At 38.3% G+C, this 18124-nt stretch overlaps 1 protein-coding gene across 2 annotated transcripts; it reads left to right on the top strand.

Moving 5' to 3' along the window:
- The first annotated feature begins 593 nt into the window (after window positions 1–593).
- LOC132050273 (protein INVOLVED IN DE NOVO 2) lies at window positions 594–9465 on the top strand. 2 transcript variants are annotated; one of them, XM_059441450.1, is made up of 7 exons: window positions 594–675; window positions 1837–2798; window positions 2877–3058; window positions 5929–6018; window positions 6127–6414; window positions 7082–7291; window positions 9092–9465. In XM_059441450.1, exons 2-7 carry the CDS (start codon window positions 1880–1882, stop codon window positions 9317–9319), a joined length of 1917 nt encoding a protein of 638 aa, XP_059297433.1. In that variant the 5' UTR covers window positions 594–675; window positions 1837–1879; the 3' UTR covers window positions 9320–9465. The 2 variants fall into 2 exon arrangements, with proteins under 2 accessions (XP_059297433.1, XP_059297434.1); XM_059441451.1 differs by lacking the exons at window positions 5929–6018; window positions 6127–6414.
- Window positions 9466–18124: the final 8659 nt, after the last annotated feature.

The raw sequence follows: 18124 nt of genomic DNA, 5'->3' as shown, positions 1-18124 counted from the left end.
CGATTTTCTTATACTATAGAAAAGTTATACTATATTAAAATCCAAGAAATGTTTTGTTTTTGAATAGAGGGAAAAGGGCCAAAATACGTCTAAAGTATTTGAAATAGGTCAATTTTACACTTCGTTACTTCGTTACATTTTTAGCTTAAAAATGTCCTCCAACTATCTTAAATGGCTTAAAAAAAAAAAAAAAAAAAGGAAAAACCCGTTCCTACTAACATTTACTCCAAAACAAAGAAAAATATGTCAATTTTGAAATTACTATTTCGAATAGTATATAGATAAAATTAACCTATTTCAAATAGTTGAGGTAAAATGGGCAGATGACAAATAGTCAGAAAAGGGTTGAGTCGGGGGAGAAGTGAACCGAAAAAGAGTACATCATACATGTAGTAGCTTTTGTTGGCAGGCAAAACATTTAACGATGTCCTCGAAGACCTCGCAAGCCACTCCTTTTTTTTCCTAAATTATAATTACTACTTAATGTGCTGATTCTCTTCACTCATCTGTATAAGTACATACCGACATGTGAGCTTAATTGATTCGTATCGAATTGCATCATTTATATTAATTTTTTGTGTTGTTTCCCTCTTCAAAACCCTATTCTCTTCACTCCTTGAAGAGAAGAGAATCTGCTGCCTAATTCCTTCTTTTGCCGCTTCACGCTTAATTCAGGCAAGTAGATCTGACACACATTACAATTCTTTTCCTCTTAACAACATTTTAATTTTAAGTTCTAATTTTCTACTCAACTATCTGTCTCTATGTCTGCATGTCTTTGTATACATTTTACTGCTGTTTCTTCTGGTTAATTACTCATTTGCCTGCTGAATAAAAGTGAAGAAACCCAAGGAAATTCACAATTCACGCAGCTCTGGATTTTTTTTTAGTAAAATGTAGCTTCCATATGGTCAGTACTTGCAAGGTTGTTATCAAATTTTCGTCCCTTATGAGTCCTAAGCTAAATTTGACATCTATTTCCAAATAAGCACTTTTTTTTTCTCCTTCAACTTTCAGGTTTTTCTGCTAGTGAACAAAGAATGTTGTGGTGAAAAAAGTAAAATAAATACCCTATAATAATATTTGTAATACTGTTGCAGAGTATTGTAACTGTCAAAAACTGTGATTTTACTATTGATTTCAATGTCTTTGTATGGGTGCTATTATTGTTGAGAGCCTTCAAAGTAAAACCTAGTTCTTTTTATTGTGCATGTATAATAATATCTGTAAATCTTTTGCAAAATATTGCAATGCCGTCGAAAACTGCAGATTTTACTGTTGATATCCAGGTCTTTGTATGGGTAGAGAACCTTCAAAGTAGAACTAGGTCTTTTCATTGTGCAAGTGTTTTGCATTTGTAAGGTAAAACAACTATATTTGAGATTACTTACATTTAGCACATATGACAGTAATTTATGTTTCTGAAGAATTGGACGGTGGATGAGCATTATCGTGTAAGAATAGGTGCTTATTGATTGTCATGAGTTCTTCTTATAGTCTTTTGGTTGGTTCATTCTTGCATGAATGAACTTTGGTAAATTAAACGAAGTATATCAAAATTTAATATCAAAATTTAAGAAACATTCATTTTCTTTTAATGGGAATATCAAAACCTTTTGATAGAAAAACGCTTGAAATTCCATATAGTCTACATGCTTCATTTGTCAACTATTATTCATGTCTCTAGCCTTTCTGTCTCTCCTTTGAGAGGGGCCCGGTTTGGAAGGCTAAGTAAGCTGAACTAACGTGTGGTTCAAATATCCCTGAGCTATTGTACTTTAAATAATGCAGTCTTTCACTGAAAGTTGATAAGGTTATCTGTTTTTTATTGTCCAGGTGTCATTCTTGTAAGTTTAAATCTTGCAAGAAGGGGAGTTCTATGGATTATAGCTCCGAGGAAGACACTGATATAAGTGAATCAGAGATTGAAGAATATGAAGAAAAATCTTATGAAGAGTTGAAGAGCGGAAATCGCTCTCTTAAAATATCAGATGTCGCGTACACTTGCCCCTATTGTCCAAAGAAAAGAAAGCGTGACTTTTTGTACAAGGAACTTGTGCAGCATGCAAGTGGGGTGGGAAGCTGTAGCTCTAATAAGAGAACTGCGAGAGAGAAGGCGAATCATCTTGCATTGGCAAAGTACTTGGAAAATGAAGTTGCAGTTGCTGATGATTCATCTAAACCTGATGCCGTGCCGGATCCTCAAGCTGACCCTCTTGCGGATCATGACCGTGATGAGATGTTTGTCTGGCCTTGGATTGGGGTTGTTGTGAATATTCCCACTGAATTTAAGGATGGACGCTATGTGGGAGAAAGTGGTTCTAAGCTGAGGGATATGTTGACAAGGAGAGGTTTCAACCCTACACGGGTACGTCCTCTGTGGAATTACCAAGGCCATTCTGGAACTGCTCTTGTTGAATTCAACAAAGACTGGTCCGGATTTGGTAATGCTATGTCATATGAGAAGGCTTATGAGGCTGACCATCATGGCAAGAGAGACTGGAAAGCCAACCTTGGTAATAAGTCTGATTTGTATGCTTGGATTGCTCGTGCCGATGACTATAAAGCTCTTAACATCGTCGGTGAAAATCTCCGCAAGGTTGGAGACCTTAGAACCATATCTGATATCATGGAAGAAGAAGCTCGGAAGACGGACAAGCTTGTTTCTAATTTGACAAATGTTATTGAAGTCAAGAAGTTACACCTAAAGGAGATGGAGGACAAATTTAAGGAGACTGCACAGTCTTTGAACAAGTTGGTTGAAGAGAAAGATAAACTGCATCAAGCGTACAATGAAGGTTAGGGGTCTGCATATGCCTATTAGAACTCTAGTTATCTATAATGCTTCGTGTCCTTATATTTTGTTTTTTGAGCAGAGATAAGAAAAATCCAGTCAAGTGCACGTGATCATTTCCAGAAGATATTTAATGATCATGAAAAGTTGAAATTGCAATTGGAATCTCAAAAGGAAGAGCTTGAGCTCCGAGGTAGAGAACTGGAGCAACGTGAGGCCAAAAATGAAATTGATCGGAAGAAGCTTTCTGAGGAGCTTGAACAGGTATAGCTTTTCTTCCTTGGCTGTTAATTGTCTGAATCTGAAATTGTACCATCTTCTTTTACTTATTACCTGCAAAATTGAGGGTCTGCTAGCAGCAGGACGCTTCTTTTTTTTTTTTTTTTTTGATGAAGAGCAGCAGGACGCTTCTCCTTCCACAAGGGTTAAATTTTCTGTAATGGCTCACAACATTCGTTGACAGACTAGACGAATTCATCAGAACATCAACTAAATAAAGTGTGCGTACCGTATGCACGCACAAGTATATGTGGTTGCTCAAGTTATAAAGTGTGAGTAGAGTATCGTTCCCACGAGGACTTGAAATTAATTAGCTAAATTAATGACTAAAAATTTTGTAATTATTAAGTGCAAAATAAAAACGCAATATAATTATGGGTGATTTATATCTGAACTTATGATTAAAATCAAGAACTAAATTAACAAATAGCAAGAAAAGCAACTTGCACACTCTAAAGAATTCACAAGATAAAGAAGTCTAGGCTTCTTTTTTTTCCTGATAACCGTGGTGTTCGGGTACCGGGTAACTTTGTGGATTCACACGATAAAGAAGTCTAGGCTCTCACCAGCAAAGGTGGCGGGTAACTTTGTCAACCAAAGTTTGGATAGATGGAAAGAAATCACCTAGTATTTTTGCTTCCACAGATATTTGAACTTGATACTTCATGGTTCTTATTTCTTAACCCACTTCATTGAACACTAGGAGGCCGCGCCGTTGTGTGCTAAAAAGGCTTAGGTTTTTTCAGTTGAGAATGAAAAAAGAAGCCTACGGTTATTCCCTTGACAATCTTGTTAGGACCAAATATTTATTCAAATAAATTAATTCGCAAGAGTTTTTAACCTAGGGTTCTTGTTTACTCATATGAACCTTTCAGTTTCTACTTGACTATTCAAATTAACTTATTCATTTTCTATGTATGAGAATAGAATTGATAAGTCTGTCTATGTAAGGTGAGCAAGTTCATGAACTTATACTATCCAATCCAAAACAACCCTAAAGTTACCTCTTTCGAGTTCAACCTTGATAGGAATCAAATAGGAAAAACAAGAAAATAAAAAAGCAAGTAAAATTTTGAGAAGACACAACTCAATAGCAATAATTAGAACACTTAATTAGGACATCAAAAACTCTAATTATGCAAAAAGAAGTACCCACCGGAAACCCTCACGTTGAATGATTCAAATTGAAAACCCCCTTTACAAGTTTCAAAGCAACCATGGATACCATCCATCATCAGAAAATATCATCCAAATTCAAAATAAGCTAACCCTACCATTCATGGAAAGTTACTCTTTATACTAGGTCTACTAATTGCATGGAAAAAACTTAATAACCCTTAATTAGGCCACTAGAAGAAGTGGGCTGAATGTATCACGGTCTTGGGGAATTAGCCACCTTCGCTTCTCTTCAGGGTTGACCTCCAGGTTGACTATGTGCGCAATTGCGTCCCTTTAGCCCGGAAGTTGCTGTCTGGCCTCCTTCGCGATCGCGGATAACTATATTCTGCACAGTTGCGGCTTCAAACTCAGGCTTTGATCGTTTTTGTGGTCCCATTCCTGGTACTTGAGCTCCCTCAATCTCCTATATAGTGTAAGATGTATATCTTCAAAGGCTTCTTACCAAGGCTCCTCCTAGGCTTCCACCCTATGTTGCTTGGACTTTTTAAAAATGTTGACGGGTTTGTGGCGGATTCTCCAAAAGTAGTTCTTTTTGGAAGATCAGACACGGGTGCGGCAGCATTTTTTGAGAATCCGAGCAACATAGCTTCCACCAAGGCTCCTCCACGGCTTCCATCTTCAGTGCATAAGTTTGTAAGTCTCTTAGCTCCTTAGCTTGTGATCTTGTGAAGGGTCTTGAGGCTTGTGCACTAAGGTCTCCATCAAACCTAGTAACCACAGATAGTATCTGAGAGTTGATCAGGCTAATCGAATAATTAAGCACTAAATTGAATAAATAACTCAAGAACGCAAATTAATTCAAAGAATAAATTTAATCCATAACAATCATGAAAAGTTTCACCATGACCCTAGAGAAGAAACTCCCTCAATTCTCCAAGGTTTTGCTCTCAAGGAAGTCTTCAAAAGTGCTGGAATCCCCATGAAAAACGAGCTTAGGGCCTATTTATAATACATGGGATAAATTGGAAAATACGGAATTGCCCTTCACAAATTTTGGGCTTACCCGCTGCCCAAAATTCTCGGGTTTTCCTCTACACTGCCAGTGTTCAATTAAAAGATCATAACCGTTGGAAGCTTGACTCAGAGCCTAACAAATTTCCTATAGAAAGTATGATCATATTCCTTATTTATTGAGAGTTACTCTCTGTTGAAGTTTGAGTCATGTGTTTCTTGATAGAAATTATTGCTCCTATCTCTAATTGCCAATCATCTCTTGCTTGAATCTTCATTATGTATTGTTTGACTAAAAACTCACCTTCAATAACCTTCAATAATCAAACATTCTCCTTTGATATCTTTAGTATGTTTTGGGGCTTTTCATCATTTTCTTCTAATGTCAAGCTCGCAACTTGCAATGCACATTATAAAACACAAGAGTGAGTTTTCTAATTATAGTAGCACTAGAACTACTCATAAATATTTTAATAATCATACAAATATAACCGAATTAAACCCTTTGATGTGCACACAGTGGTTGATCCATTATATACCATTTGATGACTCCACTTTCAGGTTTACGTTTGTTTTATACTTGTCTCATGTGCATCAAAGTATTTTTTCTAAAAGTAGTTCTGTTGGGTGGATGTTTGAATTTTTTCATGAAACAAGGAATATCATCTGCTACTTTTATCCATTTTGAAGATGGTTAACATGAACGCCCATCATTGTTATTCCAGAACGCTGTTCTAAATACCTCACTTAGTGCTGCGACTGAAGAGCAAAGAAAGGTCGACGAAAAAGTACTGAAACTAGCTGAAGAGCAGAAGGTGCGTGTATTTATCGAGTTGCTCTTATAATTTTAACTCTCCTCGTCTCTTATGTCAAGTTCATATTACAAATAACTAGTCACTTAGATGCCATCTTGCTGATTGCAGAGGCAAAAGGAAGATCTCCATAAGAGAATAATTCAGCTGGAAAAGCAGCTTGATGCTAAACAAGCGGTAGAGCTGGAAATTGAGCAGCTGAGGGGGTCGTTGAACGTGATGAAACATATTGAAGATGAAGGTGATCAAGAAGTTTTGCATAAGGTGGACACACTCCTTAAAAGTTTAAGAGAAAAGGAAGAAGAATACGAAGGTTTGGAAGCATTAAATCAAACCCTGATAGTGAAGGAAAGAAACAGTAATGATGAGCTGCAAGACGCTCGAAAGGAGTTGGTTAATGTAAGTCAAGTGTTTAATTTTGTACTTAGTTTTGTCATAGCCTATTTGTAAGAATCGTAAAATAACTTCCTGCTTGACGCTAGGGGAGGTGGCTGTTTAATATATTGTTTTTAGCGCTTAGTTTCTACTTAACAATTTGGTTTGATTTTATATTACAACAACAACAACAACAAGCCCAGTATAATCCCACCATGTGGGGTCTGGGGAGGGTAGAGTGTACGCAGACCTAACCCCCACCTTGAAAGGTAGGGCGGCTGTTTCCGAAAGACCCTCGGCTCAAGAGAGGAGAAGAGAGGAAGACAAGAGGAAAACAAGACAAAAGGTCAGATAGGGCCAAGCATATCGAAAACAATATGATAACACGAATACCAAAAGCGAGAAAGTCATGGTAGAACAGTCCGGAAAGAAAGAAGCATTAACTCCTTTGATTTTATATTGTAGCGTACATTTACAGTTCATGTATTTCTGATTGATGGGATGAGCATGGTTTCTCAAATCATTTTTAGCATTGAAATGGTTTATTAAGGATGTCATTATTTGGATTTCTACAAGAAGATAATACTACTTTGTTTATCTTTTCTTGTTTTTCGTTAAATTCATGTCCCTGTCTCTTTTATGGGATGTTTTATGTGGCTTTGGATAATGGGGTAACTGAATTGCTCTATAGGGCTTGAAGGAACTACCAAGAGTTGGTCCAATCGGTGTTAAGAGGATGGGGGAGCTCGACAATAGACCATTCCATGAAGCAATGAAGAGGAAGTATCATGAGTCAGAAGCAGATGAAAGAGCTACAGAGTTATGCTCGCTGTGGGAGGAGTACCTTAGAGATCCTGGATGGCATCCCATTAAAGTCGCTATGGTTAACGGGAAACATGAGGTATGCTTTTCATTCACAATGGAATCTAGAATTTCTCTCTCTCTCTATCAATTCTACAATTTTCAAGCTTGATTTAAAAACAAGGTGGAAAAAGCATTACTTTGACTTTCATTTTTTTTAAGTTTCTACTACAAAGATGTTATGTAGGTTGGTAGGGTGTTTATTATGTTTGTAATAGTTGGATTTACTGTTGTCGTGGGACAAATTTTCGATATATCTGCAGGCTTACAAATTTTTACCGGCAGGGACATAGATTAATTAATACTACCGTATCATCTCATTGCTCATGCGAGGAAAATTTGCAAGTCTTTCTGACACAACACATTAAAATCAATCATTTTTTGTTGTTCCATAATACTTTCTTATTTTTGGACTACAAAAATGGAAAAGAGGTTCTAGTATATCCCATGCTCCAAAATACATTTAATTCTTGGTCGACAAACTATTGAAAAGAAAAGTATGCTGTAATAATCCTGCTGAATTAGTGAAATTTCGTAGCAAGGAGACAATTGTTTACAGCAAAATAAAGCTAAAAAATGTCAAGAAGTTCACTTTTGAGTTAAACTGCTGAAAGCCTTGAAGAATGCAATTTTGAGGGTTAATTGATAACATGATTTTTAGAATAAAAATAGAAAATTAGAATCGTGAAGTGGAAAAAGAAGAAAGGGCCTGCTATTTGATGTAGAAGTAGTTTTATTGTACATTATTTTTTTACAAAGACAGAAACGTACAACTAGAGCACAAAAGATTGCTTTAGAAAATATTACTATCTACCTCAAAATCCTGAGGAAAAATGTGAGGAAGTTGGTAGGATACGAACAACATAGCAAAAAATCAGGGCTTTAAGAACTAATTTTAAACAAAGTTACCGGGTGCATCCTGGGATAGCTGGATTTGCCTATGCTGGGTGTATATTATTATGCTGTAGACTACTGCTTCTACTTTGCTATAATTGACACGCCAATGGATTTATTTCTAGTTTCTAAATGAGTTTAGTGGCATTCTAATGTAAGGGTAAATTGTACCGATGGTGTATGAGGCCAACTTGAAGGTGTCAAGTAGGGAAGTGAAGCCCATAACTTACCACTCATTGAAAAAAAGTAGTTTGCATGCCACACTTTATGAGTATTAATAAAGACGAAGTGATATACGTTTTGTGAAAAGATGAGTTTATCAAAAAAATGTAATGTAAACATTTGAAGATGCACAAAATATTATGGGTGCATTGTTTTCGACCAATCAAAAAATAAAAATGAGTGCATTGTTTTTCATCAATTTGAAGTAAATTTCTGATTTATATGTAGGCAAAATCTAAAATATTAGAGCACTCTTGAAAAAGTATCAAGTACTTGTGTAACTGAAATTAAAATTCTTAACAAAGTAAGATAATTTACCAAGGAAAAAAATTGAAACAAAATGAAATAACAACTTCACTTTAGTTACATTTGAGAAATAAAACATTGAAGCTGAGCAGGAGATTCCTCCTGTAAATGCAATTAAAAATTAGCTTTGGTGTCTTCTTTTACTCCCTTTTTTGTTTTTCTTTTTCCTTTGCGCAGTGATGGTAGAAAACACTAGATTTCTTTTTGATTTACTTTACTGTGAGTGGTGGAGTCTGGTTTTTTGGTCTTAGTTGGATGTGTTGAAAAAACTGGTTATTGACATAAACTATATGTATATATGCTGGATTTCGGCTGAGTACTTCTAGGTTGTTTTGCTATTTACTTGTATTTGCATAGCGATAGCATCAATTATGTTAACAGGGATTTTGATTTATTATGCTGGTATTACTCCTTTCAGAACGTGATAGATGATGAAGATGAAAAGCTGAAAGAGTTGAAGAAAAATCATGGTGTCGAAGTGTACAAAGCTGTCACAGCAGCTTTGACAGAGATAAACGATTACAACCCGAGTGGAAGATACATCATCTCAGAGCTCTGGAACTATGCAGTCAATAAGAAAGCTACTTTGGAGGAGGGAGTTAATGTGTTACTAAATGTGTGGAAAAAGAAGAGAGGACCAGACTGAGGGATTGATGCTTCCATGTGCTTTACCGTAGCTCTTTAGGCAGCCCCAAGAATGGGGTGGTTGTGACAACAACTCCAAACTCCCAATAACAATTTGAACCATGTTGCATGGATTCTTGTGTGAATAAGAAGCACTCTGTGTTCCAATTGGCCTCTCGTTTATTCTTTTATTTGGGGGTTGCGACAATGCTCTGAATTATCCTTTGCAAATTGCAACTCAGGCTGATTTTCTCCAGGTAGTGAGGATGCATAAATCTGCTTGAGCTTAGGATAACTTTTTCAATACCATAAAGGCTAATTTGGCAGTTAAAAGAATTGAGACAGCAAGGCTTCCGTTTCTTGCTTAAAATGCTGTCCAAGTTTTCAATTGCGCAAAGGTAAACTCCTTAAATTCAAGTGAGTATCACTTTCACAGTTATTCAGTCATATTTAATTTAAACGACACCTTTCATGATATTGCGAGTGATGTTTACCCAACGTTTCCTGGTGATTCACTGTCGATGTTGGTATATTGTAGAAATTGTGTTAAACCACCCAGTTGACATGCACTTCCTCAGATGTATAGTTTGAGATGCACGTATGTGACACTCAAAAAGCCACGAAGTCAGTAGAGTCAGGTCTCGAGTGAATTAACACTCGAAAAAAGAAAAATCTTTATCCAAATGGATAACATTTTTATGTTCTCATCATTTAAAAGAACTTCAAATCAAAGTAGCGGGTAGTTTAAATTAGGAGAAAACTCGATGGTGGAAAAACATGAAGCTTGATATATGTAAAAAGACAATGAGATAAATCACCTTGTCGTTGACGGTTCCTACTGGCGCTACAAGTAGTCTACACTCCCTTCTCTCGGTGTGGGTCAGGTATATATCACTGGATAGTTTAAGGGAAAGGACATGGTGTGGTCACGGGCAAAAAGAAAAGGCCTAAAAAGGCTCACTTTTAAGCAAATGACCCGAAATAGCTCTTAGGCCAAAAATAAAGATAATTTTAGCCCATTTGTCCCATCAGCCATTTTTTCTTGTCTTCCTCCTTTTTCAGCCTCACTGCTCCGCCCAGTGCCTGCCCTTTTCTCTTGTCATTGTGCAGACCGTTACAGACCATTCCCATGATTGTCGAGCGCAGACAAGCGACATTCACCATTGAAAAGGAGAACTTCTGGGCAATGAGAATTTGTATGAATTAACTAATCTACTAGTCTTAGAGATAAACCTAATTGTAAATTAAATAGTACTACTAAATTCTTCTAAGTGGATGGAGAACCTTCAAGATGCACTTGAAAGAATTTACCAGAAAGTTGGAATTTCAACTCTCTTTCTTCTTTTGGTTTTATTTTTTTTCAATTTCAAAGTATTTTATTTTTTTTGCTTTACGAGATTCGACCCGAATATGGGTTTAGGCAGTCTGGAAAAAGTACGAAGGTTGGGAGGTGAGGTTTCAAGCCTAATAGCATAACAACAACAACATACCCAGTATAATCTCACCAGGTGGGGTCTGGGGAGGTTAGAATGTACACAGACCTTACCCCTACCTCGGAGATAGGAAGGTGCTCCGATAGACCCTCAACTCAATAGAATACAAAGTGTTAATTTGGGCCCCTTAGGTTATGAAAATATGTGTGTAAGTATACGTCGATGATACATTTATTGTACATATATTATATAACAATGAGACATTTTCTATACACATACTGTAGGTTCGCATATTTTTCTATACATATAGAGTAGTGATACATTTTCGACACAACAATGATACAGTTTCTATACATATGCTGGAATTAGTTGAAAAAAGGCTACAAAATGGAATTATTTTGAAAAGCTATAAAATGTCTTTTAAGCTTCTTGAGTCATTCGGTGTCAATAGTTTCACCCGAATGGCCATTTATGTCTTTGTCCCTAGTTTTAATACGTTATTCTCTTATTGGATTCATTTTAATTTTGATGGAGCTGTTAAGCCATTTTTTAAAAATCAAAGCCACTAATCAGTGATTTGAAAACCAACGATACAATGATACAAAAATAGGAAACTACATTTGGAAATCAGTCCCAAAATGCAGCATAAACTGAATAAGTACAAGGAAATGAATCTGTCGAAATTAGGAAAATGCGGGAGTTCTGAAGCAGGAAGGAGCAGAGTCACAGGGGTATCAGTAGAAGTGTCGATCCCGAGAGTGGGGGTCTCCAGCTTGAGTATCCGGGGGAAGTTCATCACCTTCTGTCCACGGCTCTTTTTATTCTTCCCCAACGGAAGAGCCACCCCCTTGTAGGCGGAATGACGGTCCTCTTCCGGGCTTTCTACACATTCAAGCTCTAATTACTGGGCCTTGTCAATCTCAACATCGATATTAACGATGCTACCTGCCTTCACTGCTTCAAAGGTCTTCTGGTGCATGTTATAGCCAGTTTGGGTTAGAGCGTGGCTATCTATCGCAAACTGGAGCTTGGCCTCGGCTATCTCGACGACATGCTTGAGATTCATGTTTTCTTATTGGAGAACCACATTAGTTTTGGACAACTTCTTGTTGGTATACCAATGCTCTTGGTTCTTGGATGCAACAGAAGACATCCTGGTTTGCAGCGCCTCATTTTCTTTCCGAAAAGCCTAGACTTCTTCAGTCTTGGCTTGGAGACCCTCCTCGAAAACATTGACATCCCCTTCGAGACCGGAAATCCTCTCCACTATACCAGTAACAAAGTCTTGAGCTTGGTTCCATTTCTCTTTTCACTCATCTACATTAGTTTGGAGGAGATTGGCTTGCTAGCTACAGGCTTGCTTTTCTACTTTAATTTGCTCGAGTTTGGCCCCGAGCTCTTCAACTTTTGAGGGTTTAGCATCAACGGGCGGCATTCTCTCCCAACCGGAGTCCTTATCCGCTATAAACTTAGCTTTCTCTTCAATGGAGTCAGTCTCCATAGAGAAGGTTGGCCTGAAAAGAAAAAGAAAGTTAGAATTTGGTAAAGAAGGGAAGCTAATATTTGACAAAAGGGGAAAAAAGTTACTCGGACGGTAGCATGCATGCCAGCGTTGATGACACACTCAGAGAAAACCCCTCAAATCTTCCTCTAGTCTTTGTCGGAGGCCACATTCTTCATGTAGTTGGCCACCCCAACAGGCTTTGACAAGAGGTGGCACTCCGCCAGGACCATGAAGGAGACACCCTAGAATTCAAAAGGGTCTTCAACTGGGGCTGGATATTGGTCCACTAGTTCCTCCTAGTGAGGAGACGATTGGCGGCTCCAGAAGGATGATCTTCTTCGATGATTAGGGATAGAAGCTGGTTGAACGGTCGATGCGACTGGAGGATCAAGAGTAGTGGAATTAGAAGGGGGGAGCGTTCAAGGTTGCTGCACCTCGAAGAACATTCATCCTGGAAAATAGAGCAAATGGAGCCTGGAACCGAGACTCTATCAGCTCCGCATAATCAACTTCCTCGAAGAGAATAGCCTCTTCCCCGGAGAAAGTAGTGAGGCCCTCAGGACAATTTCTTCTTTTACTTATATACCTCTCTAGGGGAATTTCTTCTTCTTCCGGCCCCTCGCTATCTAAATAAACCACCTGGATAAACCGGTGGTAACGGAGGCCCGAGTTTGTTCCTCCAAAGCTCGAGCAGGATTCCTGCTTGTTTCCTCAAAATCCTTAGGGTATTCTTCTTGGTGCGTTTGGTCCCAGACCGGGGACTTAAAGAAGGACCTGTACGGGTTCGCTTTTGGTCTTTATTCTGCCGGATAAGCCAGCTCGCCTCGGCCACATCAACTGGCAACTTCGGTGATAGGTGCAGCCAGAGCGATCTTGGGCAGACCTGAGATAGATTGAACAAAGTAAGGAATTAGTCTTAAGTATGAAAAATGAAGTGGAAATAATCATGTTATGAGAAGAGACGAGTTACAGTGGTTATTGGGTATCTAATTGCGTTCGCCGGAGAGTTTCTTCCATGTCTAGAATTTCGGGGTGAAAACATCAAGAATACTATAGATCCAGTCCATGAGTCCCTCAATCTCCGAGGGTTCCCAAGCTGTAGCTGGGGATGAAAAAATGAAGTTAGCGAAAGGGAAATAGCAAGTGAAAGAAGATTGGTTTACACCATGAAAGTTTGCGAGTGAGGTTCCACCATTCCGGTATAGGTCGTCCATCAGCCGAAAGGAGATCAGTTGTGGTGATGATCACGAATCGTGTCAAGTCTCTGTCGTGATCATTATCAAGGCTGGTAAGGATGGCTATGCTAACCCTTATGGCCAGATTAATCACGCCTCCCGGGAAGAGCTTCGAGGAGTAGATCCAGATTAAGTGGACGATAGTAAGAACTCACATCGATCAAGGTGGTGAAATAGCGGAGGCTAGCCACCGTCCTCCATAGCGATGGACCTACTTGGGCCAAGCAGACCTTATAATGCCGGCACATGCCAAGGATGAATGGATCCACGGCCTCACCAATTTTCATTGAAAAAGGGTATGTATAAACATACGAGTATCCCGATCGGTAGGAAGTGATCCTTTCGTCCTCCCCAGGAACGATCACTTCGTCTTGTTCCCACCTGCAGTCAATCTTCACGGTGGGTAGGAGATCGGCCTGGATTCTGGACTGGTAGTCACCGGTGGGAGAGTCTCGAGCACCGGCTTGGCCAGTAGTGACATCTTTTTCCTGAAGGTCGTTATCAAAATATAGTTCCCTGGCATTATGCATCGTGCCAGTGGGTTTATCTTAGTTGTGACTTCGTCACCTTGATAATACATATCCGGCAACCGGGGACGGCATTACGGTGGCAGAAGCGTCGGCGGCATCAGAAGCAGAAAGAGTGGTGGCTTCAGTAGAAGGAGTTTGTGGTGTCGACATGGTGTCACTTGAAAGGAAGGTTGCGTAAAGGTTTTTGAAATGGTGAAGTGATTGAAAAACTTTTCGGTGATCGGAATATAGGAGAAGAAGATGGTATTGTTGTAGAAAACTTGTAGAAAGTTTCAGTAGTGAGCAAAGTACCAGTATGAAGGTGGTGATTCGTTTATATAAAAGGGAAAAGACACCGAGTTCATCATTACCTTGGTAACCGATAAGCAGTCATGCGGATCGTCAGCCAGTCATGAGGCGACACGTGTCTGTAGCATTCAAAGCGAAGAGACGTGCATCTTATCAAGTGTCAAAGACCATTGACTGATTTCCCGCCATAAATTGTGAAAACTTTCCACTTCCCGCTCACATTTGCACTAGTCCCCAAAAAGTGGGGGACTCTGTATTAGGCAAAATTTGTAGACACCGAGTGGACGAATTAAATGATGCCACATGGCAATGGTGACAGGTCAGGTTCGAGTCAGCATGCAAGAAACCTTTGGGGAATCATGTGCGGTCTCGGAGAAATGTGCATGGTATCTCGCCTGTGAGGCATAGATTACAGGGGATCCATGAAGCATACTATTTCATCGGGCACACGGAACGTAGTTCAACGTACAACTATTACAAGAAGGTTCTGGGTCTTCCTCGGGTCTTAAATGAGCATTATTACCCTTCATTGCTCATCATTACTATAGCATTAATATTAGGTAATAAAGAAGGCGCGATTCATGGATCACGCACCTCATATACTCTAGTATAAATAGGACTTCTCATATCAGTGTAAGGACATCCGAAATCTAATAGCAAAATAGGCACTCTTAAGCAATTTCTTTGTTCTTGTTCTTGGTTTATATTGATAGCGCTTAGGCAAATCCATGCCCCCGGAGACCCTAACTGGCAGCTTCACCATTGGTCAGGCTACTTACTTTGAATAACATTAGCTCTCTATCCTATTTGTTCTTGTTCATTATTTCATTAGCTTGGTCATATTGATCCACCCGTTCATAACCACATATATAATTTAACTGTACCGTTTTGCGGGTAAACACTTCTATACAAGGAAGAGAAAATTTTGTCCCAAATTTATTTACTTCTAAAAAATGGTGGTATATTTTAAAGAGCCATTGTATTCTAAAGAGTGGAATTAGAAGTGGCTATTTGTGCAATTGGGCCCTCAGCTAGTGTGACTAGGTCCGCTTATCGGATGGATCGGGTGGATAATTACGCTTAACGGTTTGACTTATCGGTGATCGGCTTTTAAATGTATTAATCCGCCAACCAACTGATAAGATATCGGTTGGTTCGGTGACAATTATCGGCGGTGTATCGACTAAATCTAAGAAAAATGAAAATTAAAATCACATGTAGTCCAACTTCCACAATTATTTTGTGTTCTTCAAATTCCATTATGAAACCACGCAGTAGTAACAAGGAAAACTCGTAGGATGGTCAATTTCTACTTGTGATGACTAATAAGAACTTTAAATTTTCTCATAGGATTATTATTACTTTCTCATAAGATGAATACAAAAATCATGGTATGACCACTTGAGTGACTTATGATAATGAAAACCATAGGATTCTTTAAGATCACCGTTGAAAATTACTCATAGGATGGTTTTATTCATTGAATCAATCTATATATATATATATATATATATATATATATATATATATATATATATAATAAAGCTAAGCATAGACAAGGTGATGTGACACCTCTCTTTAGCCACAATTTCTATTTATCTTTTTTCTCCTTTTTTTGAGTTATTCTTCATTTTTTTCTCAATTATTTTATTTGAAAAAATCATCTTCTCACACATTTATTTTCATAACTTCTATCCTAATAATATCCATTAATCTTATGCCTTTGACTGACACATATTCATCTACATAACTCCTACTCTTAATAACCTCAATTACTCCTATGTCTTTTCAAGTCCACAACCCCCCAAATAATATGCTATAAAGTATACCCCTTATCTTGATATTTTCCTAATGAACTATTATTGGATACACAATGGAAAACGGCAATGCATATTGGATCTATATAAATAATAAAACTAGGCATAGACAAGGTGATGTGTCACCTCTCTTTGGCCACCATTCCTATTTATCTTTTTTCTCCTTTTTTTGAGTTATTCTTCATTTTTTTCTCAAATATTTTATTTGAAAAAATCATCTTCATAACTCACACATTTATTTTCATAATTTCTATCCTAATAATATCCATTAATCTTATGCCTTTAACTGACACATATTCATCTACATAACTCATACTCTTAATAACCTCAATTACTCCTATGTCTTTTCAAGTCCATAACCCCCCAAATAATATGTTATAAAGTATACACCTTATCTTGATATTTTCCTCATGAATGGTCACATAATGGAAAACGACAATGCATATTGGAACGAGGAAAGCAAGTTCATACCTAATGCCTGGTCACTTTAGTTATTAGGAGTCATCATGTCACGACCCAACCCCGTAGGCCGCGACTAGTGCCCGAGCTGGACACTCGTATACACACCTGTTAGCTATAATCAGTCCACAACTAGCATAATAAGGAACTCATATATAAAAAGGCAAGACGTCGTCTCAAAAGCATCGCATATATATATATATATATATATATATATATATATATATATATATATATATATATATCACGCAACTTTGTCTCTGAGGAGTTACAACATCGCACACAAGCCAAGCAAGGGCTGCATAATATAAGGAACGTCCCGGCCATACACGAGCCAACAAGGCTACCATAACACACGCCCCGGCCAAAATATATATATATCTACGCAAGCCGACAAGGTCGCCACTACGAATGGGAACGCCCCAAAACATAAGTCATACGGACACAAGGCGACCGGTAACTATATACAACCCACACATATGTCTACGGACCTCTAAGAGTGACAACGATGTGAGATGACGGGACGGGGCCCGCCGTACCCACTGGATAAACACATATATACAATAAGAGGATACTGTACCAAAATCTAGGCTCACAGGACAATGGAGCACTCCAAGATAGCTGAATAGAAATCCTAAGCTGGCGGATCACCGAAGTGAGTATCTGTACCTGCGGGCATGAAACGCAGCCCCCGAAGAAAGGGGGTCAGTACGGAATATGTACTGAGCATGTAAAGCATGAAATACGAAAGAACGGGATCATCCTTGAAATAAGGAGTATAGAAAACTAGTACAATAACCAGAAAACCACAAGGCTTGCCTTTGAAACATAAATCATGCATGTCAATATCATACCCAACCCGTTATGGGCCTGAGTGACATTAGTAGATAGTTATCCTGTACATATGTATATATAACGTGTCCCGGCCCTCTAGTGAGGGACTCGGTGAATAAAGTCATCATATGCCATCCTGGCCGTCATCCCCATATCATCATATCATCATGTCATCATATCATCATATACATATACATATAACGTGTCCCGGCCCTCTAGGAGGGACTCGGTGAACAATACGGTGGATCCGTGCACGAGAACGTGTCCCGGCCGGGACTCGGTGAAAGATGTAATAACGGTATGCAGAGAGTAAATGTAAACCATATGCATATAAATCATCTTTGAGACTCGATAGATAAGTAGACTAATCAACGACTCGAGTATCGGATAATAGTCATACTCGATTCTTTGAATATCATTATGAACTATATCAAAAATAAAGCCTCGGGATCATAGCCATGTATTAAATTAATACGAGACGACTATAAAAGTTATGGTCATTAGTCGATATAGAGTTTTTCGGGAATAGAAACTTTCATGTATCATTTACTACCCGATCATATGAAAGCTCGAGAGGCGATGGTTCGACTATTTTAAGAATTCTAATATCAAGAAGTGAATAAGAATCATAAAACATGCCAACATGAATAGAATTTCCAAAACTCTATCTTATCTTACTTACTCGGGGCATGCCAAAAGAAAAAGGGGTGGGGTTTACATCCTTTGG

This window comes from Lycium ferocissimum, chromosome 3 (assembly GCF_029784015.1).
Source record: "Lycium ferocissimum isolate CSIRO_LF1 chromosome 3, AGI_CSIRO_Lferr_CH_V1, whole genome shotgun sequence".
NCBI classification, from domain to species: domain Eukaryota; kingdom Viridiplantae; phylum Streptophyta; class Magnoliopsida; order Solanales; family Solanaceae; genus Lycium; species Lycium ferocissimum.
The sequence above is the reverse complement of the archived record's forward strand: the minus strand, read 5'-3'. Positions and strand labels throughout refer to the sequence as shown.